Genomic DNA, 26951 nt, shown 5'->3' with positions numbered 1-26951 from the left:
TCTGGTTTGGTGGGGATCGAGCTGGGCTGCTGGGGATCGCTCACCAGCAGCCTGTAAAATGATCCTGGAATAGTAAAAAGAAATACTAACAGAATCAGGCTGGGTCATGAGAGTTGTGAAAGGAAATGATAGAACCATCATAAAATTTGCTGTGAGATGTATTGCTGTGCATGTGCAGAGCAGGTGGTATGCATCAGTTCAGAAGCGCAGCAAAATAACGTCATCAAACGAGCGGCAGTCAAACATTACAACTGTCCCCAAACTTGTCCCGAACTGTATTTAAAAGAATGTGCTCTCTGAGGGGGTCAGCACAATTGTAATGTCAAAGGGGGTGTGGGATCAATCAGAAACTATTTGGGGGGAAAATGAAGAGTCATTAATTGCCAGCAGTTTTAAATGAAAGTAAATGTTATGGTTTAGGCATAGACTGTTGACTTGGGACTATTGGAAGAGAAGAGGGCAGGTGTTGTGGATAGATATAGGGTGGGGAGATATGGCGGAAAGATACAGAGAAGATGTAACTCTGTATACAGATGCATCTAAGACAAATAAGAGAGTGGGAGCTGCCTGTGTAATTCCATGGCTAAAATTAGGAACTGGTAATAATAATAATTAATACTTTGTTGATCCCCATGGGGAAGTTGTCTTTTATGCCTCCCTCCACTTGCTCTTTCTGGAGTAAGTGGTCCATGAAGGGCAGCCACCTGTTGGGGCGCCCAGGGAGCTGGGGGTTAAGGGCCTTTCTCAAGGACCTGCAAACATGCTGAGGCTGGGTTTGAATCAGCACCCTTGTGATTACAAGCACACAGGCTTAGCCCACTGAGCCACACATTGCCCCCAGGTAGAAGACTTAATGATGACCTAGCTGTGTACACAGCAGAATTAGTCACAAAACAGTTGGCTCTGTTTTGAGTGGAAGGCAATAGAAGGAGGTAATTGCTTCTGATTCCAGTTCAGTATTAATCAGCCTTATAACGTGTCAGTCAGAATACAGACAGGATATTATATTTGAAATAGTACAGCTAGCAGTCAGTCTGTTACAATCAGGAGCTTATTTAACTTTTGTTTGTGTGCCAGCCCATATAGGAGTTGAGGGGAATGAAATGGCAGATACATATGCCAAGACAGCATTTATTATTATTGTAGTGTATGGACTAACTTTTGTGCGGAGTTGTCTCTTCTGTGTTCCCTGTGGTTCAAGCCTGAAAGGTGTTCGTCAGTTTTATGTGCATTGATATGCCTGTTCACAGTTGGCAGTGAGGCTCTCCGAAGCTGACAGTAAAGTCACTAACTCCCAGCCCGTGTCTGTTCTAATTAATCCATTCCGGTGTTCAAAAACACCACAAACTGGCGACGAGTCCGAACCTGCACGCAAACGAGAGTCCCCGGCTGCACTGACAGTTTTCGCGGAGATGGCGGAGCGAGGAAAACCAAGGTAAAAAGACGCCCGCGAGTACAAGCTAAGCTAACGGCTAAACGCGGAGGAACAGATGGCACACATAGGGAAAATAGAAGAGTTTGACGGCACAAATGAAGACTGGGAAGTATATATTGAAAGAGTTGAACTGTATTTCACAGCAAATGACGTGGAGGAGGAAAAAAAAGTCCCCACACTTCTTAGCCTCATAGGCGCTAAGACGTATAACCTGCTCAGAAACTTGCTTACCCCCGAAAAGCCTGCCACGAAGACGTTCCAAAGCATTGTAAACACGTTAAAAAACCACCTGAACCCAAAACCCCTAGTGATTGCGGAGAGATTCCGTTTTCACAACAGGAACCAGTACAAACACGAAAGCATCAATGAGTATATTGCTGAGCTGCGCAAACTGACTCAGTTCTGTGAATTTGGAACAGGACTTTCTGATGCATTGCGTGACAGACTGGTTTGTGGCATGCATTGTGGAAGCACACAAAAAAGACTCTTGTCAGAAAAGGATCTTACTCTAGAAAGAGCATTAGCTACTGCAGTGTCTATGGAGACCACTGCCAAAGATGCCTTGGATCTACAAAAAAGGGCTGTGGATAGGCTAATGGGCTACATAAAATATCAATGAATGATGCCAAAGGATATAAACAGAAGTGCTACAGGTGTGGCAAAACATCACACAATGCTAATGATTGCTGGTTTAAGGACAAAAACTGCAGAAGGTGTAATAGACCTGGACATATTGAGCGGGTGTGCAAACAGAAATCCACCAGTAAGCAAGCACATGAAAAAGATAAAAGAACAAAACGCAGGGACAAACATATACATAATGTGACTGAAGATGAAGGTGAATCAACTTCAGAGTCTGATACTAATGGACTGGGCTGTTTAAGGTTGCATAGTGTAACTGAGAGTGAAGATAGAAAAACTATCTGGGTTACACCAGATGTGTCTGGTGTGAGATTAAAGATGGAGCTAGATACCGGGTCAGCTTTATCAGTCATTTCATATGCTGACTACAAGAGGCTGCTCCCCAACCTACCATTGTTAAAAACATCTGTGCCCCTAAAAACCTACACTGGTCAAAAGGTGTGCCCAAAGGGTAAACTTAAGGTGACAGTGACATACGAAGGGAAAACACTGCAGTTGATGCTGTATGTGCTAGGGAAGGGTGGACCACCACTGCTCGGACGTGAGTGGCTAAGAAAGATTAAACTGGACTGGTACACCATTAAGGCCTTAAAATGGTCGCAAACAGAAAACGACAGTCCCCATAGAACCACACAAAAACTGTCACAGCTACTTAATGCCCATGAGAAGGTGTTTGCAGAGGGCATAGGCAGGCTAAAAGGAATAAAAGCAAAAATCGAGCTGAATGGAAATGCATTGCCTAAATTCCACAAAGCTCGTCCCCTCCCATACGCACTGCGTCCAAAAGTGGAGGCCGAACTTCAAAGCTTGGTAGCATCTGGTATCCTATCAAACGTGGAACATAGTGATTGGGCAACGCCTATTGTCCCTGTGCTTAAGAAGGGAAAGGCTGAATCGGTTCGTATATGCGGAGATTTCAAAGTGAGCATCAATCCTATGCTGCGTACTGTGCAGTACCCACTGCCACGTATTGAGGACATTTTTGCTACATTGGCAGGTGGTGAGAAATTCTCAAAGGTTGACTTAGCACAAGCTTACCTGCAAATGGAGGTGGAGGAGTCAAGCCGAAAACTTTTCACCATCAACACCCATAAAGGCCTTTTCCAATACAATAGACTTGTATTTGGCATTGCATCAGCCCCCGCACTCTGACAGAGAGCGATGGATCCGATATTATCAAAGGTATATGAAATTACAATGCGAGGATAGCCAGTGCATGGTGACCCCATGTTTCCAGAGTATTCAGCGAGACGAGACCAACTCTTCATTTGTCATGGAACGGTGCTGTGCGGCTTCCGAGTTGTAGTTCCCCCAAAACTACAAGCCAGGGTGTTAGAGACCCTACATGAAGGGCACCTTGGCACAGTCAAGATGAAAAGCCTAGCCCGGAGCTATGTTTGGTGGCCGGGTATAGACAAGCAGATCGAGGATCTTGCCAAAGGCTGCTCGGGTTGCCACAGTGTTCGAAACACACCACCTCCAGCACCCCTCCACCCCTGGGAATGGCCATCTGCACCATGGCAAAGGGTACATATTGACTTTGCTGGACCATTTTTGAAATCCATGTTTCTGATTGCTGTTGACGCCCATTCAAAGTGACCAGAAGTGATTCGGATGAAGTCAACCACATCAGAAAAGACTGTGAGTATTCTCAGATCCATCTTTGCCAGAAATGGCTTACCTGAACAAATTGTGAGTGACAACGGTCCCCAGTTCACTTCAGAGGTGTTCTCTGTATTTATGAAGAAAAATGGCATCAAACATTTCAAGTCAGCACCTTACCATCCAGCGACGAATGGATTAGCTGAACGGTTTGTCCAGACCTTCAAAAAGTCCATGAAGGCGATGGACAGGGAGGACATCCCTCTCCAGCACAAAGTGGACAACTTCCTCTTTGCCTACAGAAACTCTGTGCATGCAACAAGTCAAACACCTGCAATGCTATTGCTTGGCAGAAACCTTAGGTCCCGCATGGATCTCCTGAAACCAAATCTACGGAGGGACGTGCAGAATAAACAATTTAGCCACATGTCAAACTGGGCTGCAAGGGATTTTGAGGTTGGACAGGAAGTCCTGGCACGTGACTACCAGGGAGGCAAGTGGACACCTGGTACAATAGCCACAAGAGCAGGTTCACTATCATACACAGTTGATGTTGGTGAACAAACATGGAGACGTCATGTGGATCAGATTCTGGATGTACAGCCCAAAAATGACACTCAGCCAGCTCCAGACCCACCTTTCGATGACAATCATACCGCAACCACCAGTGGGTTGCCTGCGACCGTGACCGTTGCCCCAGACAAAAGCCCTGTTACCCCACAGGTCCAAAGCCGTTACCCAGAAAGGAACAGAATGCCCCCAAAGAGACTGAACTTGTAATGTTCCAATGTTCACCTATGGACTGTTGGAAAAAAAATAAAATAAAAATCTGTATTGCATATTGGGGAAGAATGTTTTGTTATAAGGGTAATATGAAGTGTTTATCTAAAAGGGGAGGAAGTGTAGTGTATGGACTAACTTTTGTGCAGAGTTGTCTCTTCTGTGTTCCCTGTGGTTCAAGCCTGAAAGGTGTTCGTCAGTTTTATGTGCATTGATATGCCTGTTCACAGTTGGCTGTGAGGCTCTCCGAAGCTGACAGTAAAGTCACTAACTCCCAGCCCGTGTCTGTTCTAATTAATCCATTCCGGTGTTCAAAAACACCACAATTATTATTATTATTATTATTATTATTATCAACTAGTTTTCTCTCCCTCTTGGGAGATTATAGCGTCCTGTGCCACACGCCAGTCCGCCAGTGGCGGTAATGCTCCGTTATAGCTGGTTGCAAACCGCCATAAAAATCGAAGAAGAAGAAGACCTTGGAGGGGGGGCGTTTCCCCAGCATTGAGTAAAACTTGATCAAAGCGTTTTAATGAGTCATTATCAATTTTGGCTGAGATATGTATCTCGTTATAACGTGAAACAGACAAATTTTATGGCAAATTTCATACTGGCAGCTATACGAACCGAAACCGTACACTTTATACTACCGTTTCCAGCACTGTCAAAACGAAATTATAAAAGTGAAAGTATTTTGTTACATAAAGCACGTACTGTTCTGATATTTCAGTTGGAGTCCAAGACCTATTAATGCAGGTTAGTCAACAGTGATTCATTTTATGTTAAACTGTAAATGTATTCTGATATAGTTTGTTAATATCAGCGTATTAAACTTTAATTGACCTTTAAGATAGAAAATAAGGGTTATAATATCCTGTGGAAATGGTGACAAACAAAACGGCATTACAGAAATAGGCCTACGTTATATGAGTTACACCTTAAAAATTCCGAAGTCGGTTTATACTTATACAATATATCAGCTAGAGAAGGCTAGCTATACGCATTATGTATATAAAGCTTTCTATAAAACAGAAAAGCACGATATGTCTCTATTGCTGCACTGATGTTTCACACGTCCAGGATTCCGGATGCAGTTCAACTCTTGGTTCTTTGTGAGCAGTTTTCAAGTTTAAAAATAAAGGCAAAGAATATGTCAGTCTTACATCCAGTCAGTTCGCATTCATGTCCAAAGTAAATAATAGTAGAACGATAGTGGGTGTATTGCTTTTTATTATCGAGTGTCGAGATTTTATATATTTATTATTTGCGGCAGAGTACTGTGTGTATATTACAAGTCAGGTAGTCCCGGTTCAAAATGAGGGGTTATAAAATGGTGAGACTACTTAAGTTTATAAATTCATCTGTTTTCAGTTTTATTATTAAGCTGAAATTTATGTACTGTATGTTTGCTCTTATAGAGTTTACAGCCTATCGAAAAACGTGCCAGGCCTTAATCAGTTTTTTACTGTAAAAATGAGACTCGAAAAATAAGTTAAATATTCCTTGATGACCTGTTCGGTTATTTTAATTATTTGTTTTTTTCGGTTTACAAAAATATTATTAATGATAAAGGAAACCCCATCAATAGTTGTTGGTCGTCAAGCTTATTGCAAAGCCATAGACATGCAAAGCAATGCTCAAAGAATGCAGCACCTCAGATTTCCAATGTTTTTCAGTCACATTTTTATAGTGATGTTGTTTACGTCGAAAATTGTTATGAAATCATACTTATACTCAGAATGGAGTTACGGTGAAATAAACTGCCTCAAGTTAGTTCTGTGGTTGCAGGACGGGGGCTTATAGCTACAGGAAATAGCATTTATATTCTCTTTAGCGACTACACAGGTATGGAGATGTAGTGATTTCCAGCCCCACAGTGGAGATCCCCCTAGTGGTGGAGCTCAGTGTTCTGCAGCCAGATCCTCTTGCCCTCAGACGTACTGAGTGGCAAAACACACTGCAACATGGGTTATTTTCTTTGGGGAGCCAAATGATTATCTGCTTAAATTAAAAGTAGTTGGACTTGACAGGGATCCATAGAACTTCCCAAAGGACCAGTGGACCATGGACATTGATATGTGGCCAGGAATCAGGTTTCCTGACAACACAGTTACCTGTATAACTGTATGCATTTGCAATGGGGAGTAGCCCCTGTAGCCAATAATGTAATAACTACCCTTAATGTACTAACTGGTATTAACATAATAATTTCCTTTGGCCCACCCAACCAAATGGCTGATTTTTTTGGAACAAATCTTTTATTAAGTGTTTTCCCACCTAAAGAACCTTTTTTCGGAACCAGGAACTTTGTCGTTTCCCCACCACAGGAACTCGGTCTGACTGTAGTTCCTCGGAAGACCCTTTCTTAGTCCCAACTTTTCGTTTGACCACAAACTATTGGGGAGGCGCTTGCAGCAACCTGATTGGTTGACCACAAGCACCAGCTCTCACTTAGAAGTTACGTGGAAGTTCCTTGCACGGCTGGATCTAGAAGTTGGCAGGGGTGGGCAATGCCCGCCTAAATTTCTGCTCTGCCTACTCAATTGGTCAACTTCAGCCTGTGCCATCTGAATCTGCCAATCACATTTATTTCACTTGTCCTATCAGATATTGTTCTGCGGAACATTTGTAGTCGCCTGTGAAAGTGGAGGAGGGATGTTACCTTTTCCTTATTAAAGCTCCTTGTTAAAATGTATATTTCGTTGCTCCAGGGTGCAGCCCCCGTCTCCCCAATCTGGGTGGGGTAACATGGTCATTAGTGTCGATCCTCATAGGTGTTTCTGTGAACCGCACATAGTCTGGCCACTCACTTTGGACCAATTTGTCTTGGGAGACCCTACCAGGGGCAGTTCCCTACAACATAGCTCCTAGGATCACAGAGGTCCAGGGTGGGTTGCCTTCTCTTGGTGGAGGATGAGTTGATGCCTCAAGTGGAGAAGTTTAAGTGGCTCCCTTTACAAGTCAGGGAAATAGGGAGCAGGAGATCGACAAATGGATCGGTGTAGTGTCGGCAGTAATGCAGTGTCGGCAGTAATGCAGTGTCGGCGGTAATGCGGACGCTGTACCGTTCTGTGGTGCTCTCGGTAGTGACAGAAAGAATGAGATCACGGATACTAGTGGCAGAAATGTGTTTTCTCCGCAGGGTGGCTGTGCTCAGCCTTAGATGGCATGAGGAGCTCAGACATTCAGAAGGGGCTCAAAGTAGAGCTGCTGCTCCTCCACATCGAAAGGAGCCAGTTGAGCTGGTTCAGGCAGATATCTAGGATGCCTCCTGGACGGCTCCCTGGGGAGGTATTTTGGGCATGTCCAACCGGGAGGAGGCCCTGGGGCAGACCCAGGACATGCTGGAGAGATTATATCTGGGAACCTCTTGGTATTCCCGCAGAGGAGCTGGAGGATGTGTCTGGTGAGAGGGAGGTCTGGGCACCTCGCTTAGACTGGTACCCCTGCAACCTGACACCAGATAAACAGCAGAAAATGGTTGGATGGATGGATGGATGGATGATAATGATGATGATGATGACGATGATGATGATGATAGGGGCGGCACGGTGGTGCAGTGGTTAGCACTGTTGCGCAAACCTCTGGGACCCAAGTTCAAGCTGTTATTAATACAAATTTAAAAATTACTTTTTATTTTCCTAAATGTTGCTGATATGCCTCCAAAGGTCAATTCAGAATTATTCATTTTAAACGATATACTGTACTTTAGTATTTTATGTAATTTATGACATTAACACAATTATGAATTAATCATAGCATATACACCTACATTTTTAGAGTTTTGAACTCAAATCATGGAAGCCGGATCAAGGAAGTCCGTGGAGGTGGCAGCCCTTGGAAGACCCTTCCAGTTGGGGATGCTGTATGATTGTCGTGATGATTGTCTCATTCCAGGTAAGTCACTAAATCAAACAGCTGTTTCTGGTTCTTTAACAGATTGCATAGAGCTGCAACTCTAGGGTAGAGTTTTCATTGAGAAACCACATGTTTTAAAGAGTTTAATCCATACTGTGAAGAGGATCTACTAAGTGTACATGACACCCTACTTTTGAGGGTAGCTCAGCTCCTGTAGCTCAACAAGTACAGCATTGAACTAACAATACACAGAGTATAATTTCACACCTCAAAGAACATACATGAACTACAAATATGATGGTAATTTTTTTCATATCAAGTACTGACAATTATCACAATACACGTCGATATTTCATTACTTCAGTGTTCGATTTTTGCTTAACATTCTCTTAGAATTGCCTTTAACAAAATAAAGGTTGTCCACCAAAAAATAATTTAGAATTAACTAGCAGGCCTATAATCTGAAAGTGCTTTCAACAATGTAATGCAATTAGGCTACAGATTAAGAACACAATGCAAATCTAAACATTTGAATGTAAACAAGAACTAGCAGGTCTAAGGCTACGTTCACACTGCCATGCTGAAGTGACTCAAATTGGATTTTTTGCCTTAATGTGACACAGATCTGATTTTTTCAGAACTGGGTGGACACGCAAATCTGATCTTTTCAAATCAGATTTGTGTCACTTTCATATGTGGTACTAAATCTGATACGTATCCGATTCGCGGCCATGCGACCTGAATGTGACGCTCAGATCGGAATTCATGTGGCTTTTTGCTTATACGATTGCGCTGACATCATCAGCCTGCACCGGCAGCGCAGGAAGCTAAAAATGGAGGAGAGCTGTGATAACAGTCAGTGGAAGGATGGAGAAGGTGGGGATTTAATTGATATTTGGGGAAATAAATCTGTTCAAGCTAAACTGGAAGGAACCTTTCGTAATAGAGTAGTAGCCTATTTGAAATAACTGCCAATGAAATGGCACAGCGCGGACACGAACGTGGCTACAATGCCAAAGAAAAATAAAGAGCCTGAAGGCAAAAGACTCGAATCAGCGCAGAGGTCATGGCTGCACAACATGCCGATTTTACGACCAGCTTTTTACCCGTGTAAAAACGTATCAATGTGCGCATGCGTGACGTTTCGGAAGACCGATGCGTTCACATTACAGTCAGATACAGATCACTTGTATTTATAAATGTGAACCATCTAGGTAGACATATCCGATCTGAGAAAAAAATCGGAACTGAACGATGTGGCTGGCAGTGTGAACGTAGCCTAAATGTTCTGCAAATGTATATGAAATTATATGAAAAGGTAGCCTACAACACAAATGTAAAAATGGTATGGAATAAAAGAAAATATGCAAATAATGACCTGTCACTTACATGCTCTCTATTGTTTTAACAATCGGGTTAATAAGCTGTAACCTGTAACAAGTATGTTTAGGTTTTCCTTTATAAATATTGTACACAAATGTGCAAACAGAAGCTTGTAAAGCCAGCCTGTCTTGTGAAGTACGTGCTGCGGTGGTCTTATCTATAAGCATTACATCCTAGCCTAAACAGTTTGGTAAGTACTTCCCTACCATCCGCTATTGACTATAAGTCAATAAGTTAAAATTAATTTGATATAGTAACTTGCAATACTGGCACTTTAAAAAGAATATTGTGCTGTTCTTTTCATACGAACAGTCCAACCCGTTAACAACCAACCGTTAAATTTATTAATTTATTAAACAAGTGTCCATCTGCAGTTCATATAACTATCACACTGCAATGTTAAGTTTGACCCCATCACAGCATGCGTGCACATGAGGGGGGGCGCGGTTGCCAGCAGAGCAAAGCAGTGGAGTCTGCAGCAGACAGTGAGGGAAAAGAAAAAAAGAAAGAAAAAAAAGACTTTTGAAATGGAACTTTATTTAAAAACTTTTAACTTCATTTAACTTGATAAAGAAGATCCCTCCTCAACCCATATCTCACTCTATTTGTAGCCTGGTATGTTTTAAAATCTCGATGCACCACCCAGCCCTACCAAATACAGAGTTACTTAGAATTACCTGACATCAAATACTGAATATGTTGCACCACAACTAAACCTACAGTAGAACTGCATTTACAAAAGTTATCAACACTAATTATACACATTCCAACAATTATAGATACAAGCTTGTTTCTGTCTAGTTTATCATTGATATCACAGAAGTTACCCGGCAACTCTTGGTAGTCTGAGGCCTCTCAGCCACTTTCGGGGTAGTCTGACGTGCCCTGACATTTTAAAATATTTCACCTATCTAAAAAACATTTATCCCAAAGTATTACATTTGCTTTTATTCAGCACAAACTCAGCACCAATAATCTGAGACCACTTCGAATGTTATTATTCTATCATTATTTTATATGCTTTTCAAAAACACATTTTCAGACATGCTGAGAAATTGTAAATATAGAAATATAGAAAGTGATAAATATGATGCAGTGACTATTATTAACGCTATGGGGGACGAGGGCATGGTCGACCGCGTATCTTTCTCATGTATTTCAGTTTATATCTCACTGAAATCATTATGTAGAATCATGAAAAAACACTGACTAAATCCATAATCTGTCTTCTTTTCAAAACTTCCATTGTTGGAAGTATTAAAGTTTTTTAAAATTAGGTTAAATCGGTAAAAATAGCAAACCATGTCACTATTCTTTGTTTTACCTGCATTGGGGGCGTATAGTACCGCTCTCAAATGAAGACCGCTATTCACGTTCTAAATAGGCTGGGTCTGAACTGGCGACCTTATGATTACAGGCATACAGGCTTAGCCCACTGAGCCATGAACACAGGTATGAGATTTGTTGCTGAAAGTGACAACACTGGCACAAAGCTTCAGCGGCAGAGACGTATCCGTGTGCTATATTGTAGCCGATCAGTGTAAACACTACCCAGACATGTGCTCTTGTTTATTTCGGTCACAATGGGCGTATTCACATATTTCTTTACCCAATACTAACTCTCTGATTACATTGTTATTATCATGCGAATAGCGCGATTTGCAAGTGGGCAGGCGATCAGAGCTCCTTCGAGACGCAGACGCTTAAGTAAGTCACTCTTGTTCTTTCTATTCGTATCACGAAGCTGTAAAAATATATTTAGTTTCTACCTATATATATATATATGAAAAGTAGACTGTCCTAGGTTTCTGAGGGTGTTTTTTAAATGTGTATATGACAAAAACGTGAGTTATTTAAATGGTTTGGTGAAATTTCTGTCAGATCCCGCCGGCAGCATCGCCGACTCCAGAGGGTATTAAGCGTTGTCTCAAAGAACATCCGACGTGTGGGAACTGTTCAACAAAAGATCGTTCCGTCGGATGAAATTCCACGCTCTCACTACTCATGTCATGTAATAGCCTAAATATTATAAAGCCTATAAAAATCATGTCTCAGCATTCCAATTCATTCCAAAATAAATCAAATAAAAGCGTACCTATATTACAAAAGGTCAAACATGAAATGCAGTGACTGAAATTGGAAAAATAATCCGTTACAATAATATGAAGAGGAACATTTTTTATAATTTGTTTAGTCACAATCTTCTTTGTAAATTTATTAGTAAAAAGCAAAGACAAGATATGGTTATTTTTGCAGAACATTTCACACGGATGCGATTGAAAATATTTTAGAGATCAAATAATACAAAATAACGTCATACAATAAGAATGACACATTAACTCAACCCAGAAGGCTCCCCGTTGGCTATGGGGATCGAACCAGGAACTTTTGCAGTGTAAGGCACCAGCATAAACCACTGTATCACTGTGCCACTGTCTTAGGCATTTGTATCATTTACATAACTTACGCATTTAGTCTGTGTGCAATTCTTTGCCAAGCCGCCTCCCTGCCTATATTTATGGCCACAGTATTGCCTTTTTAGAGATTACATCTTTGTATTCTTCATACAGCTCCATCAGCAGCGTTTGTTCTGCAGTGGAAAAAACACCGCTCTCATTTCCGACTCATTTGATTGATCTATTGTCCATCCATTCATCTGGGCTTCTTAAATATCTCGGTTGTGTGCACTAAGTGAGACTATGCAAGTCTGTCTTATATGAACCTTGATTAGTTAAAGCTGAACTGCGTTAGTGGAATGACATGGGGCTAAGTTTACAGATGCCGCTAGTTTGAGTCTGACTTTTTGCGGGAAAGTCTGGCTTTCTTTAGCTACTTTCATGGAATACCCCACAGAGAAACAAAGAATTCTTCTTTATGTGCTTTATTTGCTTCATCGAATAACACAGAAAATAATTGTGGGGAAAAAGTATAAAAGTTTAGCATAATTTAATGAAAAATCTATTCCTGGCTCCATTATTGAAATACATTTTATTTAAACCCCTAACATGATTATTTTGCCATGCAGGAATTACAATGTGGGATCTTGAAGACCTTAAAAAAGACTCAGATGAAAAAATTCAGCACAACACGGAATTTGATGTCATTGCATCTGATTCTGTAGAGGATAAGGCATGGGCTTTGGATGTTGATGCTTCACTAAAAGCAAGTTTTGTAGGGGGACTGGTTGAGGTAGGTGGATCTGCCAAATATCTTAAGGACAAAAAGACTTCGAAAAAACAGGCACGTGTCACCCTGACGTATAAAACAACTACGAAGTTCAGACAGCTGTCTATGAGTCACCTTGGACGGGGAAATGTTAAACACCCATATGTGTTTGAGAAGGGAATAGCGACACACGTGGTAACAGCAGTGCTGTATGGTGCTCAGGCATTTTTTGTTTTTGATCGAGAAGTTTCAGAAAGTGAGGACCAGCAGAAGATTGAGGGGAACCTGCAAGTGATGATAAAGAAAATACCATGCTTGTCAATCGAAGGGGAGGTTGACTTAAAGCTGACAGACACTGACAAAGCTACTGTTGAAAAGTTTTATTGTAAATTCTATGGGGACTTTGCTCTGAGACAGAACCCTGTTTCCTTCCAAGATGCTGTAAAAGTATACACAACACTTCCAGGTCTGCTGGGTGAAAATGGGAAAAACGCTGTGCCAGTCAGGGTGTGGTTACTCCCCCTGGAAATCTTAGATTCTTCTGCTGCCAGATTAGTGCGTCAGATCAGTGTCAGATTAATAAATGAAACACAGAGTGTGATAGATGACTTCAATGAAATAGAAATGCAATGCAATGATATTGCAACCAGAAAGGTTTTTTCATACTTTCCCGAAATTGGTCGAAAGATAAAATCCTTCAAGGATATGTGCTTGGAATACAAATCAGTGTTTCAGAGATCTTTGTCAAGCATTCTACCATTAATTCGTGGAGGTGGAACAGAGGAATGTGTGCTTGCAAACATCCTAACAAAGAAGGAACAGTCTCCCTTCAACAGCAATAAACTTAAGGAATGGCTGGACTGCAAAGAGGAAGAAATCAACCTGCTCCAAGTGTACACTGATATGATGGAAGACACAAGAATTCTGGCTTCAAATAGTGAGCTTCAAAGTGAAATCTTGAAAAATAGAGATAAGAATGTAGTGTGCTTTGCTTTAACATCACTGGGTGAGGAGGAGCCGTATCTGTCCTGCTTAAAGAGTCATTTAAAGGCTCTTTCAACTGCAAAGCTAACAGAACCAACAGAGGAAGATGGGAAGGATGTCGAGCCGTGTGAGTTTTACTTCTCAGATGCCATGTCCGGAAAAATGAAAGAACAAGCAATCCTCTTCATAGATTTTGTAAAGGCAAACAAGGAGAATAAGAAAACACACTTTATATCAGCATCCATACCTAACGATGAGCACAAAGGGGCAAGTATTTACCTTTACAAAGATGGGATTAAAAAAAGTGACCATTTTGAGCCTCCGTCAAAGCCTGAAAGACCAAATGCATCTGACGTCACTCATGACAGTGTGACAATAAAGCTGAGTCACCCCCAGTATGGATCCAGTGAAATCACAGACTACCTGGTTGAATACTGTGCTAATGAGTCAGATGGCTGGCAATTTATTAAAGTACCCAAATCTAACCTAGAATGTACTGTGTCTGGGCTGCTTCCCCACACAGGCTACAGGTTCAGATACAAGGCAGCGTGTCCAGCAGGTGTCAGTCTAACCAGTGAAGCTGACAGCATTAAAACTTTGCCCACAAGTCCTCCTGGGAAGCCAAAACAAACATATGTAGGCTCAGAGGAGATTGTAGTTACTTGGACAAAACCTGATTCAATTGGCCATGGTGTCAACATTGAAAACTATGCTGTTGAATACAGAACTGAAGCAAATGAAAATAAGGCAGACTGGGAAAAAAAGACTAGTAAAGGTGAAGTCTGTAAAATTACTGGGTTACAGCCAGACACAGCATATTCTATTAGAATCATGTGCAATTGTGGTGAATTTGGTCAAAGCAAAGAAAGTCTGACAGTCTCCATTTCAACATTGTCAGAAACCTCAACAGTAGCTGAAAAGATAAAACGAAAGAGTGAATGTCTTAGCCAACTTGGCTTCAGTGACCTTTTTCCCAAAAAGATTAAACTGAATGATATTCTTGTTATAGACCATTTATCTATGGATCTAAATGAACCAGATACAGTAGAAGACCTGAAGAGTCAATATCTGTATAAGCTCATGATTTTAGATTACAATGCCAGATATCTCTCATTTAAACCAGTAGCACCTGATCCACCTCTAGAAGATGATGGTACAAACTTTGATGATTTTGATTTTTTTAATACAAATGAAGAATCAACCAGAGGAGCAGATCTGGCAGGCACAGAGTCGCACATCCATCCCATGGATATCCACATGGCGATCTTCCACTGTGCCAATGACTTTCTAAGACAGTACATGTACACAAAACTCTCTGCCTGCCAGTTTGCACTACCTTTCTTAGTTCCCAACCCGTGTACAGAAGACCTGGAATTCCCTCTTTGGCCTCTAAGGCATATCAAAAAATCATGGCAAAGTATGACAAGCGCAGACAACCCTGGAAAATACCAAACCAGGCAAATGTTTAGCACACCAGTGCCAGTTGTGTCTTTTTTAAGGTTGGGAACCTCTTTCACCTCCAAATCTCAAATTCTGAATTCTGTCATTAGCAAACAGAGACACAATGTGTTCTTCAATCGGCACTGTAAAGGCAGTGCTCCAAACAGCATGCTTATGAATGGGGTTGTCGAGATCGCCTGGTACTGTCCAGGAGGAAAGAAGGATGACATATTTGATGACTGTGTTGCGTTTCTAAACCTTCATGGTGAAGCAAAAGATCATCAAGAGCAACTTCAATTTCTTCAGGCAGTAAGTACAGTGAATGTGCTTGTACTGTCAGAACAGCCACAAGATAAAGAAACAAAAACAATTTCTCAAAATCTCTCTCAGTCTCCTGTCCCATTGATCTGCCTATTTTCTGGAAGTGAAAGGGTTCAGGGTTCAAAAAATCCACTAATAGTGAGACTAGCTGCCAAGAACAGGAATGAAGCAGAGTTAACAGAGGAACTTATAACTAATATCAAGCGATGCATTGGAAAATATAACAAGAAACAGAGCATTGAAAACTGTTCTAATGAAGCAAGAAAATTAAAGTTCAAAGTTGATGAAGACAAGCAGTCATTCAAAGATGGACATGAACTGGCACAGACTTTAGTTTGTTTGTTGAAGGAAAAATGCATTTCAGATATGAAAAAGAAGTTTCTGCCTCTTCAAGGTGAACTGTGGCATGACTGGTGCTTGAAAAATAAGCAGCAGTATCACCTGAGTTGCAAGACAAATGAAAGCATTGAACAACGAAAAAGTGTGATTCTAAGTGACATGGAAGCCACACGTAAAAAACAGAGGGAAATAGCTTTGTCACACAATGATTTTATGAGAACATTCTTGGACTGTTTAACATCAAGTGAGCATGCAGAAGATACAAAATTCTACATGCTGCAGTGGCTCAGAGTTTTACTCGATGAGTTATCTTCTGACCACCTTGCAAGACTTGAGGAGAATTACCACTCAACTTGGTCCCAAATGAGAAATGTCCCCAAGACTAAGGAGAAAGCAGAAGAAACTGATACACTCAGAAAACAACTTAATTCCATATCTGAAAAGATGGCTGCAAGTACAATTGGATTACAGCACATCATGAGAGAGGTCGGTCAAATGTATGAATGTTCAGTTAAACAGTCTGTTGGTGCTCTCCCTGCAATAGGAGCTGAAATGCTAATTTCAGGATACCCCCTAGAGCTGATGGATGGAGATGAATCACATGTACCTCTTATTTGGGTACAAGCTGTCCTGAAGAGTCTCATTGAAAAGCTTGATGACAAAAAGGTGTATGTGCTGTCTATCTTGGGACTCCAAAGCTCAGGTAAATCAACCTTGCTGAAAACTATGTTTGGTCTTCAGTTCACTGTAAGTGCAAGGAGGTGTACGCGCGGTGCTTTTATGCAGATGATAAAGGTGGACGAGAAAATCGGAGAGGAGTTTGGCTTTGATTTTGTTCTGGTTGTTGACACCGAAGGTCTTCGCTCTCCAGAGCTCAGCACTAAAACATCACTGAATCATGATAATGAACTTGCCACGTTCATCATTGGAATTGGTGACATGACTGTCATCAACATCATGGGAGAAAATCCATCGGAGATGCATGAGATCCTACAGATTTGTGTGCAGGCTTTCTTAAGAATGAAATGGGTTGAAATCAAACCAAGCTGCATATTTGTGCACCAGAATGTAGCAGAAGCATCAGCTGGTGATAAAAACATGGAGGGGAGGAGGCGCCTTCAGGAGAAGCTGGATGAAATGGCTCAGACTGCAGCAAAGGAGGAGGGCATTGACGATGTCTACAGCTTCAGTGATGTCATACAGTTTGATTTGCAATCTCAAGTGTTTTATTTTAAAAATCTCCTGGAGGGGGATCCACCTATGGCTCCCCCAAATCCATCCTATAGCCAGAATGTTCAGGACCTGAAATCTAAGCTGCTTTCAGTGGCAAAGTGGCAGACAGGTTTTCGATTCCCGTCATTGTCACAATTCAGACTGCGAGTTCATGACCTCTGGAATGCACTTTTGCAGGAAAATTTTGTTTTCAGCTTCAGAAATACATTAGAAATTATGGTGTATAGCAGCTTGGAAGAGAAGTATACTCAATGGTCATGGAAGTTGAGAAAATGTTCATTGGAAACACAGACCAAGTTGGAAAACCAAATTGGAAGCAACAACATTTCGGATGTCAATACCACAGATTTGATTTCTAACTTTGATGAAGTTTATGCTACATTAAAAATTGAGATTGAGGAACATTTCAAAGAAGACAAACATGCTGAAATCCTTATTAAATGGAAAGGGAATGTTGAAAACCGACTTGAGAGCCTGAAGAATGAGCTCATTGAAGAAACCCATAAACAATGTAAAATGTTAATGGAAATTAAGAAAAGTATGACAGTACTAGATCAGAAAAAATCGCATTATGAGAAAAACCTGATGCAAAAACGCAAAACCATGGCAACTTCACTGAAGGACAAGAGGCTCAGTGACAAGCAAGTGGAGGAAGCATTCAATTCAGTCTGGGGTGAGTGGGTAACTGAAATAGCTAATGATCAGCTGCCTGATGAGCCAGTCAACATAAAGTCTATAGTGGAGGCGATTCTATTCTCTCGCTTTCAAAAACAGGCAGACCTCAGGAACAAGATTAAAAAGGTAAATGAAAATGGAACATTTGAATTTACAAAGACAAAACATATCAGCCGATCAAAACTAGCAGCTTTAGCAGAATGGCCTAAAGAAATACAGGGAAAGGGGATTCCCCCGGAGTTTGCTGAAAAACTCCACCAAAATGTGAATCACATGGTTGATGAATACATTAGGAAAAAAGAATTGGAAAAGACAGATTTCAATCAAAATTTCATATTTGAAATACTAGATGAGGTTGAAAGGCATATTCGTGATTATGAGCAGAGAGAAAATGTGAAATTCACATATGAATACACAGTTGACTTGTCAGTTCTTGTTTGTCTCGGTTCTGTCCAGAGGTTTCAATACATGCACGAGTCATTCAAGAAAGCTAACAACCCAGTAACCTACCTGCAAAGTAAAAAGGAACAGTACTCTGAAATGTTCAAACAGTACTGCAAAGGAGCTAATTCTGTGAGAATTTTTGCTGAATTTTTATTCAAAAACATTTTGCCTGCAGTTGAAGAAGCAATTTACAATCAAATTAAGTTGCTCATCATAAATATTATGAAATGCAACAACCCAGCACTCAGTGGCAACAGATGCAACCTTGAAAATCATATACTGAGACATCTTGCAATTCAAGAGGAATTTAAGTCATATACAGAATACATTGATAACCCAAAGTTGTATTTTCAAAGTTTTATTGGTGAACATGTGGAAACATTTTGCAAAGACTACAGAAAACTGCAGGACATGTTTCATGGAAATCTAGAAGAAATTAAATTTCGCATTTTACGTATCTGCACAGAGGTATCTGAGGAAGTGAACCTGAAGAATGGCAATGCATCCATGTGGCTCGATCATTTCTGTACAAAACTTGGAGACCACATGGTCATAAACAGGCAGAGTCTGACAAGCATTCAGGATGAAGACATTAGAGACACAAAGTTTCTGAAAGACATGATGGCCAAGTATCTTGAAGAGGTGGTTAAAAGTGAAAATATGGAAAAGGTTGATACATCTTCTCAGCATTTATGCCTCTTAAAGGAGAAAATAACAGAGATTCTTTTTAAACAGCTGGAAGGATGTTGGGCTCAGTGCCCTTTCTGCAATGCCATCTGCACAAACACAATGAGTAACCATACTGATGACCACAGGGTTCAGTTTCACCGGTCCAGTGCTATAGGTAAAGTTCCTTACCATAAAACAGATGAATTTACAATTGATTTCTGCACAACCAATGTAAGCAGTGATGGTTCATTCATAATCCTTCCATATAAAAAACGGATCCCCTATAAGTCCTACAGAGATGGTGGTGACCCTTATGATAAGTGGAGCATCACCGCAGATGGGAGCACACAGGGTTACTGGAAATGGTTTGTTTGCAGGTTTCAGAAGGAGTGGGGGCATAGATGTGGATTAAAATTTAAAGGCAAAGGTGTGATTCCTGACAGCTGGAGAAAAATCACAAAGGAATCAGTGCTGGAGGAATTAAACATAAGAGACTAAAACTACTGCAATGATGCATATGCAAAGGAAATCTCACAAGGAAACGTGTAGTGTTTTAGTTATAGACATTGTGTACCTGTACATGTGCAAATGGAAAATAAAAGATTTATAATTATCATTTATCATGGGGTAAAAAAGTATAAACATTTAATCTTTAATCAAAGTCCCCGGTGTTGTAGAGGTTATGGTTCCGCGGTTCTGTTCGAATTTTATCATCATTATTTTTTTCTTATTCTAATTTTCTTTATTTTTCATGTTTTAAAATGTTTGTAAAGCACTTTGTAAACCCTATGGTTAAAACATTGCTATATAAATGAAGGTTAATTGAAAATGCACAGCCTATGGATGTTAGCAAAGCATGTATTAGCTTTCTTTGATTTAGTGTTAATTCTTGAAATTAAGTTCTGATTAAAAAAAAAAGATAAATATCTTTAGATCTTAATTATCATTAAATACCTGAATGTAGCTACTAGTGGAAAGAAAATGATTTATACAACTTAGATTCTGTTTTATATTAGTTATTATTCCAAACACAAACATTCTAATTATTGGTCTCATTTGCCTGGTTTGGTCTCTGATCTTTAATATGTAGTGACATATATTACTGTGTAAACTGCTTGATATTATATGTGCTCCTACCTTGCTTGTGTGTAATATCTGTATTTGCAGTGAAATATACAGTAGAACCTTGGAACTCAAACGCCTCTCAACTCAACCAACTCGGACATCAAATGGTTTGGACAAATTTTTTTCGACTTGTACCACAACCGAAATCTTGGAACTGGACTGTTTCTGCTAAAATTTGTATGAGCAATTTGAACCGTGAATTGGTCGGTCAAGAAAAACCAAGTCGCATGTCGACCGAAAACTCGGAACACAACAAAACGAAACAGACCCGCTAAAACTTGTATGAATCGAGACGCATCTCTGATGGGCTAAATAAAGGCAGACGGACCTACTGGGATGCTGATTCCTGTGAATCTCAGTCTCGTCATTCCTCTCGGCCGAGTTTGACGTGCGAAAGCTGTGCTGCTGTGTTCAGTGTGATTATTTTGTGATTTATCTACAGTACATTTAGTGATACAGTAATCATGGCCCCTAACAAAATGACAAGTGATAGCAGCAAACGAAAGAGGAAAGTACTGAGAGTAACTGTAGAACTTAAAATGGAAATTATAGCAAGACTTGAAGGTGGTGCACGTGTGTCTGCTCTCACTTTGAAGTGAGGGATTGTCATTTATTTCATGTTTATTGCTTTTGTGTGTGTGCTTTTTCATGTGGGTATTAGTTTTATATTGATTGTTAATGTTTTTATCATTTGTTAGTTAGGTAGATATGTTTAAATAGGCAATCATTTGGAGGTCTGGAACAGATTAAATTCATTTTCATTATTTCTTAACTATTTAACTTGGACCTCAACCAAATCGGAACTCGACCAGCCTTCTGGAATAAATTAAGTTTGTGTTCCAAGGTATCACTGTAGTAATGCAAGTTGTATTAATACTGCTGTTATGGAAAACTCTGTAGTCTAATAAAAGTGCTTCTGTCTTTCCCATACCCTGTGTAACATGGTTCTCTGTCAAGGCTGTAATTTTCAAGGGGAGTAGTTTTCATGCACATACTCAGAGATGCTTTGTGTCAGCTGCAGATAGACATAAAATGTACAGAAGGGGGCGTAGAGGTGCTCAGTGGACAGTACAGCCTTCTGCGACAAAATCTGTTGTGCAGCAGGGATAGTATAGCTTCCCCTTATTCTCTAGAACAGTGGGGCCCATTTATACAGGAACAATATAGGAATAGGCTGAACTGGACACAGGACAAACATACTTGTTTGTTGCGATGGAGAGATTTCAGTGATCTTGGAATGAAGGATGAGTGGGATCAGCTGATAGATTCGCTACCTGGCCGAGAGAAAGAAAGGATACGTATGACGGCAGATGGGACAATATTAGGCCCTGAGGGAGAAGCCATTCAGATGTGGAAAACAGGAATAGTGGGAGGATGGTACAACATACCAGACGAGGAGCCCCACTTAACAGTGGCTAAGAAATTATGGGATGAGCAAAGCAGACAGTCTGGGCACTGATGTAGTGTGATGGAGTGCAGGCTGCTACTGAAGGTGAGTTGGTGAGAGTCAGTGGAGTGCAGAGAGTGTAGGAGATTTAAGAGGTTTGTGGCTGTGGAGCATGATAGGATGGCAGTGTGAAGGGAAATAAAGTGCAGAGGAATGTTGGCAGGAGATGGAAAGGGAAGTGCTGAGGAGGTTTGGACCATCCGTGATATGGATGTAGGCCTAGTAAAGACAGGTAACCCGGGTAAATGCAAAAAGTTCTTGTATATGCCCAGTGTGAGAGGAATTCTTTTTTGTGACATGTTCAAAGATGTAATGTTTTTCTGACATAAAAGTTCTGTTCATATGTAATCAGGCATGTTTAGTATATATGTTAGCCTAATAATTAGGGCACACATCCTTCTTGTGGTGCTTTGCTGAAGTGTGTGTGCCAGCAGTGATCTTTTAAGGTGGAGTGTGGTGCTGCAAGAGATTGTACTTTATATATTCCTTTAAACTTAAATTTAAATTAAAGAAAGGCTAATAAATGTGTGTATGTGTATACACAATGTTCAAAAAGGGGAGTGAAATTAAAAGTTGCATTTAATAGTTAAATAATTCATTGTCTCTGTCGTGATTGTTAAGATGAACATGTAATTAATTGCCTTTAATTCTTTATGTATTTCATTAAACTTACAAAGTAAGTTTAGAGAGATTTGAGCAGACTTAGAAATGTAAGGCAACCAGCTGCAAAGCATTTCTAAGTTTTCTCAACTTCAATCACCATGCAGTTGTGCTAACCTGCTTTTCTTCTTTGGGTTACAATAGTTCACCCAACTTATCATTTCAATCTCAGCAAAATAACACTTATTATTTGATTGTGCTTGCAAAGTGAAGTTGAGGTAACTCAAAGCACTGCCCTGTGTAACTTAGGAAATTAAGTCAGCGCAACTACATGGGCTTGTAGTTGAAAACTTAAAAATGCTTTGCAGCAGGTTGCCATAAATCTTTAAGTTTTCCTAACTTTTTATTTTTTAATATTTCCGTGCTGTGCCAGTTTCTAGGATTAACAGTAGTGCATGATCTTTCTAAAGTGGGGTTGATAACTGTATTAAAGTCACCCCCAGTTAGCCTACTATTGTAGGGTTTGATGAAATGGATAGTGAGTCGAGAAACGTATGGAAGAAAGTGGGGTCATCAGAATTGGGTCCATATATGTTTGCAGTAGTGAGGTTTTTGTTGTTGATTGTGTTGTTAATAATGACATATCGCCATTCGGGGTCTGTGATTGTTGTGTTATGGGTAAATGTAATTCTTTTGTTTATCAAAATTGATACGCCTCGTTTCTTAAAATTATACGTAGATGAGCATATTCAGCTAAATTGTGGGGTTTTCAAATTTTGAGTTTCGGATTCCATGTCTGCTTGAAATTGGATCAGGTGGTTTATAATTTTTTATTCGTTTTCCCTGTGAACTAACTTCACGAATGTTCCAGGTTATAAATTTTAGTGGATTCATTGATATGTTGGCGAGATAAAGTAATAGTGATAATAACAATACTACTACTACTACTACTACTACTACTACTAATAATAATAATAATAATAACTCATTAAGCGCAGGTTGTAAAAGCAGTCGTCAATGAAGATGAATAGGTGATCCAGAGTTAAGGAGGCAGATACTTTCGTATCGACTCTGGTAACAATGGTGAACGTCTGAGAATATCCGGAGACGTCTTGTTGATCTTCTGCTCACTTGATCTCACCCGCCGTCTCGCAATTGTCTCAGAGTAGCATCATTCCTCCTCACCAAGATTTCTAAATACTGGCGCTACAAAATATGAAAATACCTTATACCGCTGTAATGTCCGTATGCAAGGTATGTAAAAGCCTGATCTCAAACCAGCTGCGACGTGAGAATTGCATGTGCATAATTTGCGATGTTGATATTAATATGGCACATTACCCAGTATTTTTATACTGTGATGTTTCACTGTCTTGTTAATTGTCTGTAGTCTGTGGAGAAGACATTCAAGTAAGAATTTCATTGAACTCTGTGTGTTTAACTTTGTACATATGACACTGCTTTCTTAGCTCAGATTGAATTCGGAAGCAGAAGAAACTTGAACTGCCATTACATTTTAAAGATGTTGTACACAGAGGCACACAATAGTGTTCAGAGTATTTTTCACTGAGGGAAGTTGAAAAACAGAATAGCACTCTAAACAAAGTAATAGTTTTACTTTTAGCTTCATTCTGACAGTAAGAGTTGTCTATAACTTTCATTCTGCTAATGTGTTGTTGATTATATTTAAGGGGGTTATAAGAGGCCACATTTTTCCAGCCTCACTAATGTGATTTTTTTTCAGTGCCTGACCTCAAAATGCTCTTCTGGATGAATGGGAGTGAAATAACAGAACAGCAATCTAAACAAAGGAATACTTTTACTTTTAGTTTCATTCTGACAGTAAGGGTTGTCTATAACTTTTGTTCTGATAGTGCTAATGTCTGTTGTTGATTATATTTAAGGGGGTTATAAGAGGCCACATTTTTCCAGCCTCACCATGTGATTTTTCTTCAGTGCCTGACCTCAAAATGCTCTTCTGGATGAAGGGGCAAAAAGTCCCACAGATACTGTACACTCCAAAATCTTGTGGAAAGCCTTCCCAGGAGAGTGGCAGCTGTTAAAAGCGCTGTTGGGTGTCCGTCTGAATAAATGTGTCTGACATACTTCCCTTGCTTACCAGTCGGAGGTAAAGAAAACTTTGTTCACTTTCGCTCGGTACTCTCACTGCAAAGTGGATGACGACTGGTTCTGTTGAATTAGGTCTGCGTTTCATTAAGAGTCAAACATGCTGCAGCTCAGTTACCATTGTTAATGTTCACTGAAAAGGCGTCTTTATTAAACATAACTAAGGCTTTAGTCTTTAAAGTTTTTTATGTGTTTTAATACGACTGCTAAATGCAGTTTACTAGCTCCTGTTATAAATTAGATGCTATTAACCAGGTGCACTAGCAGTTTCAGCATTTTATGCTTCAGAAAAAAAACACTTTGGAAAACTCAGCATATAATGAATGGAATGGTTGCAGATACGTACAGATACACAAAATGTTGGCGGGTCGTTCTTTCTCTTTGCGATGGACCTGAGCCTATATGCACTGGGCACATGGGGACCACTGCTGACCTAAGGATCTAATGCGTAGGTGTGGAGTCTTGTGGTTAAAAGCCCCAGTCCCCATGTGGCTCAGGGTTCAAAAGTTGCTAAAGGTGGATTCTACCAGAGGTGGCTCTTTAAATACGCTTTACCCCCACCCCCCCCCAAAAAAATAGTACAAATTACATCTGGTTTTCAAAATCTGTTGTATCTATGTTACATTTTAAAAACACAACCATGCTGCATACATATAACAAAGGATTTTGTACAACAGGTACAGTACACAAGGCGGATGTCATGTGATATAAAGTCTCCTATTTTCATTACTGGTATAGGTGATGGTGATGCTCCGTCTATACCTGCTGATTAAGGTCTTATACAGATTGTCTCTTAACCGGCACCCCCCCCCCTCCCCCCCCCCACCTGATGCTGCGTCTCGATCCACTTTTAATCAGTCGCTCTAACGGTCTATGTCTCTATATAATACACATATATGTGTATATAATTTTTTTATTTTTAATGTATGCCGTTTAGCAAAAACCATGTATAGAAAAAAATATACCCACTCCAAAGAAGACGTGTACTTTTCCGCAGATATGCCGCACGTACTTGGGGTATTTCTGCTTCTTTACAGACCGCTGACCGTAATAGATATCTGTGGCTGGTTGTCTTTCTGTTAGGGGAGGTTATGCGTGGAAAAGACAAAATGCCAATTTGATGTATGCATGTTTTAACTTTTCTTAAGATTCTTTAATCAGAATACAACGTGTCAAATTTTATGTTACCTCCGATCTGTTTATCTTTTTCTTATTTATGTCAAGACAAGATGTCAGCTTGATGCAGGGTGTTTTCTTTTATCTTCTGGAAGATTCATGCAAAGAAAAAACATTTTAATTTTATGGTGCTATCGGCTACTTCCCAGTTATCCCGGATGACCCAAACCTATGGACAGTACCACCTGCAAACTGTTTGGTTGTTAAAGACGGTTTTTTATTTTTTTGTGAGGGAAGCAGCTTACCTACTTCAAAAAAGTTTTTTCACTGACATGCTGGTTAGAGAAAGGGGCCAGCTTACACTTCCATAATTGCAGAATCGCAGGACAAGAATCATAGTTGAAAATACTTGCAAGGGTCGAAAAAGTCAAAAGACCTGTCTTGGGGGTGATGGGAAAAGGAAACACTTGCACAGACCTGGGGAGGCAAACTCACACCGGGGGCAGAGTGGGGGATCGCACCCGGGGCAAAGGATCTGGGATCTCAAACACACAGAGGTGAAGATTCAGTTGCATACTGGCAGGAGAACTCAAGCATCTTCCCCCACCTGTACAACTGCATGGGTGTTCCTGTCTATTCCAGCAGCACCTGTGCATGTGAAGGGGAGCTCAAAAGCTGCCCAGGTCAGGTCAGGTCAGGTCAGGTTGGTGATCATGCACCGGTACAACGTGCTGCCACACCCACCGCACGATGAAACACCTCAGGACCCTGGTAGGCGACCCCCCCAGGCCGACACACGTTCCAGGAGCCACCCTCTGGAAAATGCCGCCTATCTGCCACAGCCAGGTGTTACGTGGGCATCCCCTCGGCCTGGGCCAGTCGCTCGGCTCCTCAGCAATGAGGATCCTGTGAGGCAGATCACCCTCAGGGAAACATGCTGTGTTTATGCAATGCTGACCATGTTGGTGATTCCCAGTAACTTGCAGCTGCTAACCCTCTTCACAGCTTCTCTGTACCTGGGAGCATCATCTGCCTTCTACTTCCTGGAGTTACAGTAATTGCCATGATACTTCCAGACATTTTGCTGACACCACTCTGCCAGTAGCCCAAGTCAGGAGGTGTGAGATGCCAGTGTTACCCACTGAGTCACTGTGCAAACTACACCTAAACTCCTCCATGTTATCCGATTCAGAGCTGCAGATGGTCAGGTGTGTGTGTTTGCTTTCATTTTGAAAGGTCCAGTTTGTCTACTTTAATTTTTACAGGGCTATAGATGCCCATTGTTGATTATATTATCAAAGTCTGTAACCGGCCACATTTTTCTATCCTTACCATGTGGTTTATTTTCCTTTATGGACACACACACACACACACACACACACACCTGGCCTCTGCACGACCCTATATATCGCTATATATACATATACACACACACACAAATACATATACACTCACCTAAAGGATTATTAGGAACACCATACTAATACGGTGTTTGACCCCCTTTCGCCTTCAGAACTGCCTTAATTCTACGTGGCATTGATTCAACAAGGTGCTGAAAGCATTCTT

At 40.6% G+C, this 26951-nt stretch overlaps 1 protein-coding gene across 3 annotated transcripts in view; it reads left to right on the top strand.

The window, feature by feature from the left end:
- Positions 1 to 21023, top strand: part of LOC111842474 (interferon-induced very large GTPase 1-like) — a 100911-nt gene extending 79888 nt beyond the window's left edge. The window contains exons 1-3 of one of the 3 annotated variants that reach the window (XM_072697756.1): positions 4936 to 5215; positions 8240 to 8356; positions 12726 to 21023. In XM_072697756.1, coding sequence (XP_072553857.1) covers positions 8257 to 8356; positions 12726 to 19468 — 6843 coding nt within the window. In that variant the 5' untranslated portion in view covers positions 4936 to 5215; positions 8240 to 8256 and the 3' untranslated portion in view covers positions 19469 to 21023. Of the gene's footprint in view, positions 1 to 4935; positions 5216 to 8239; positions 8357 to 8416; positions 11408 to 12725 lie in introns of those variants that run through there. The other 2 variants (XM_072697757.1, XM_072697758.1) reach the window with 2 other exon arrangements.
- The last annotated feature ends 5928 nt before the right edge of the window (positions 21024 to 26951 follow it).

This window comes from Paramormyrops kingsleyae, chromosome 12 (assembly GCF_048594095.1).
Source record: "Paramormyrops kingsleyae isolate MSU_618 chromosome 12, PKINGS_0.4, whole genome shotgun sequence".
In the NCBI taxonomy this organism is placed as follows: Eukaryota; Metazoa; Chordata; class Actinopteri; order Osteoglossiformes; family Mormyridae; genus Paramormyrops; species Paramormyrops kingsleyae.
The sequence above is the reverse complement of the archived record's forward strand: the minus strand, read 5'-3'. Positions and strand labels throughout refer to the sequence as shown.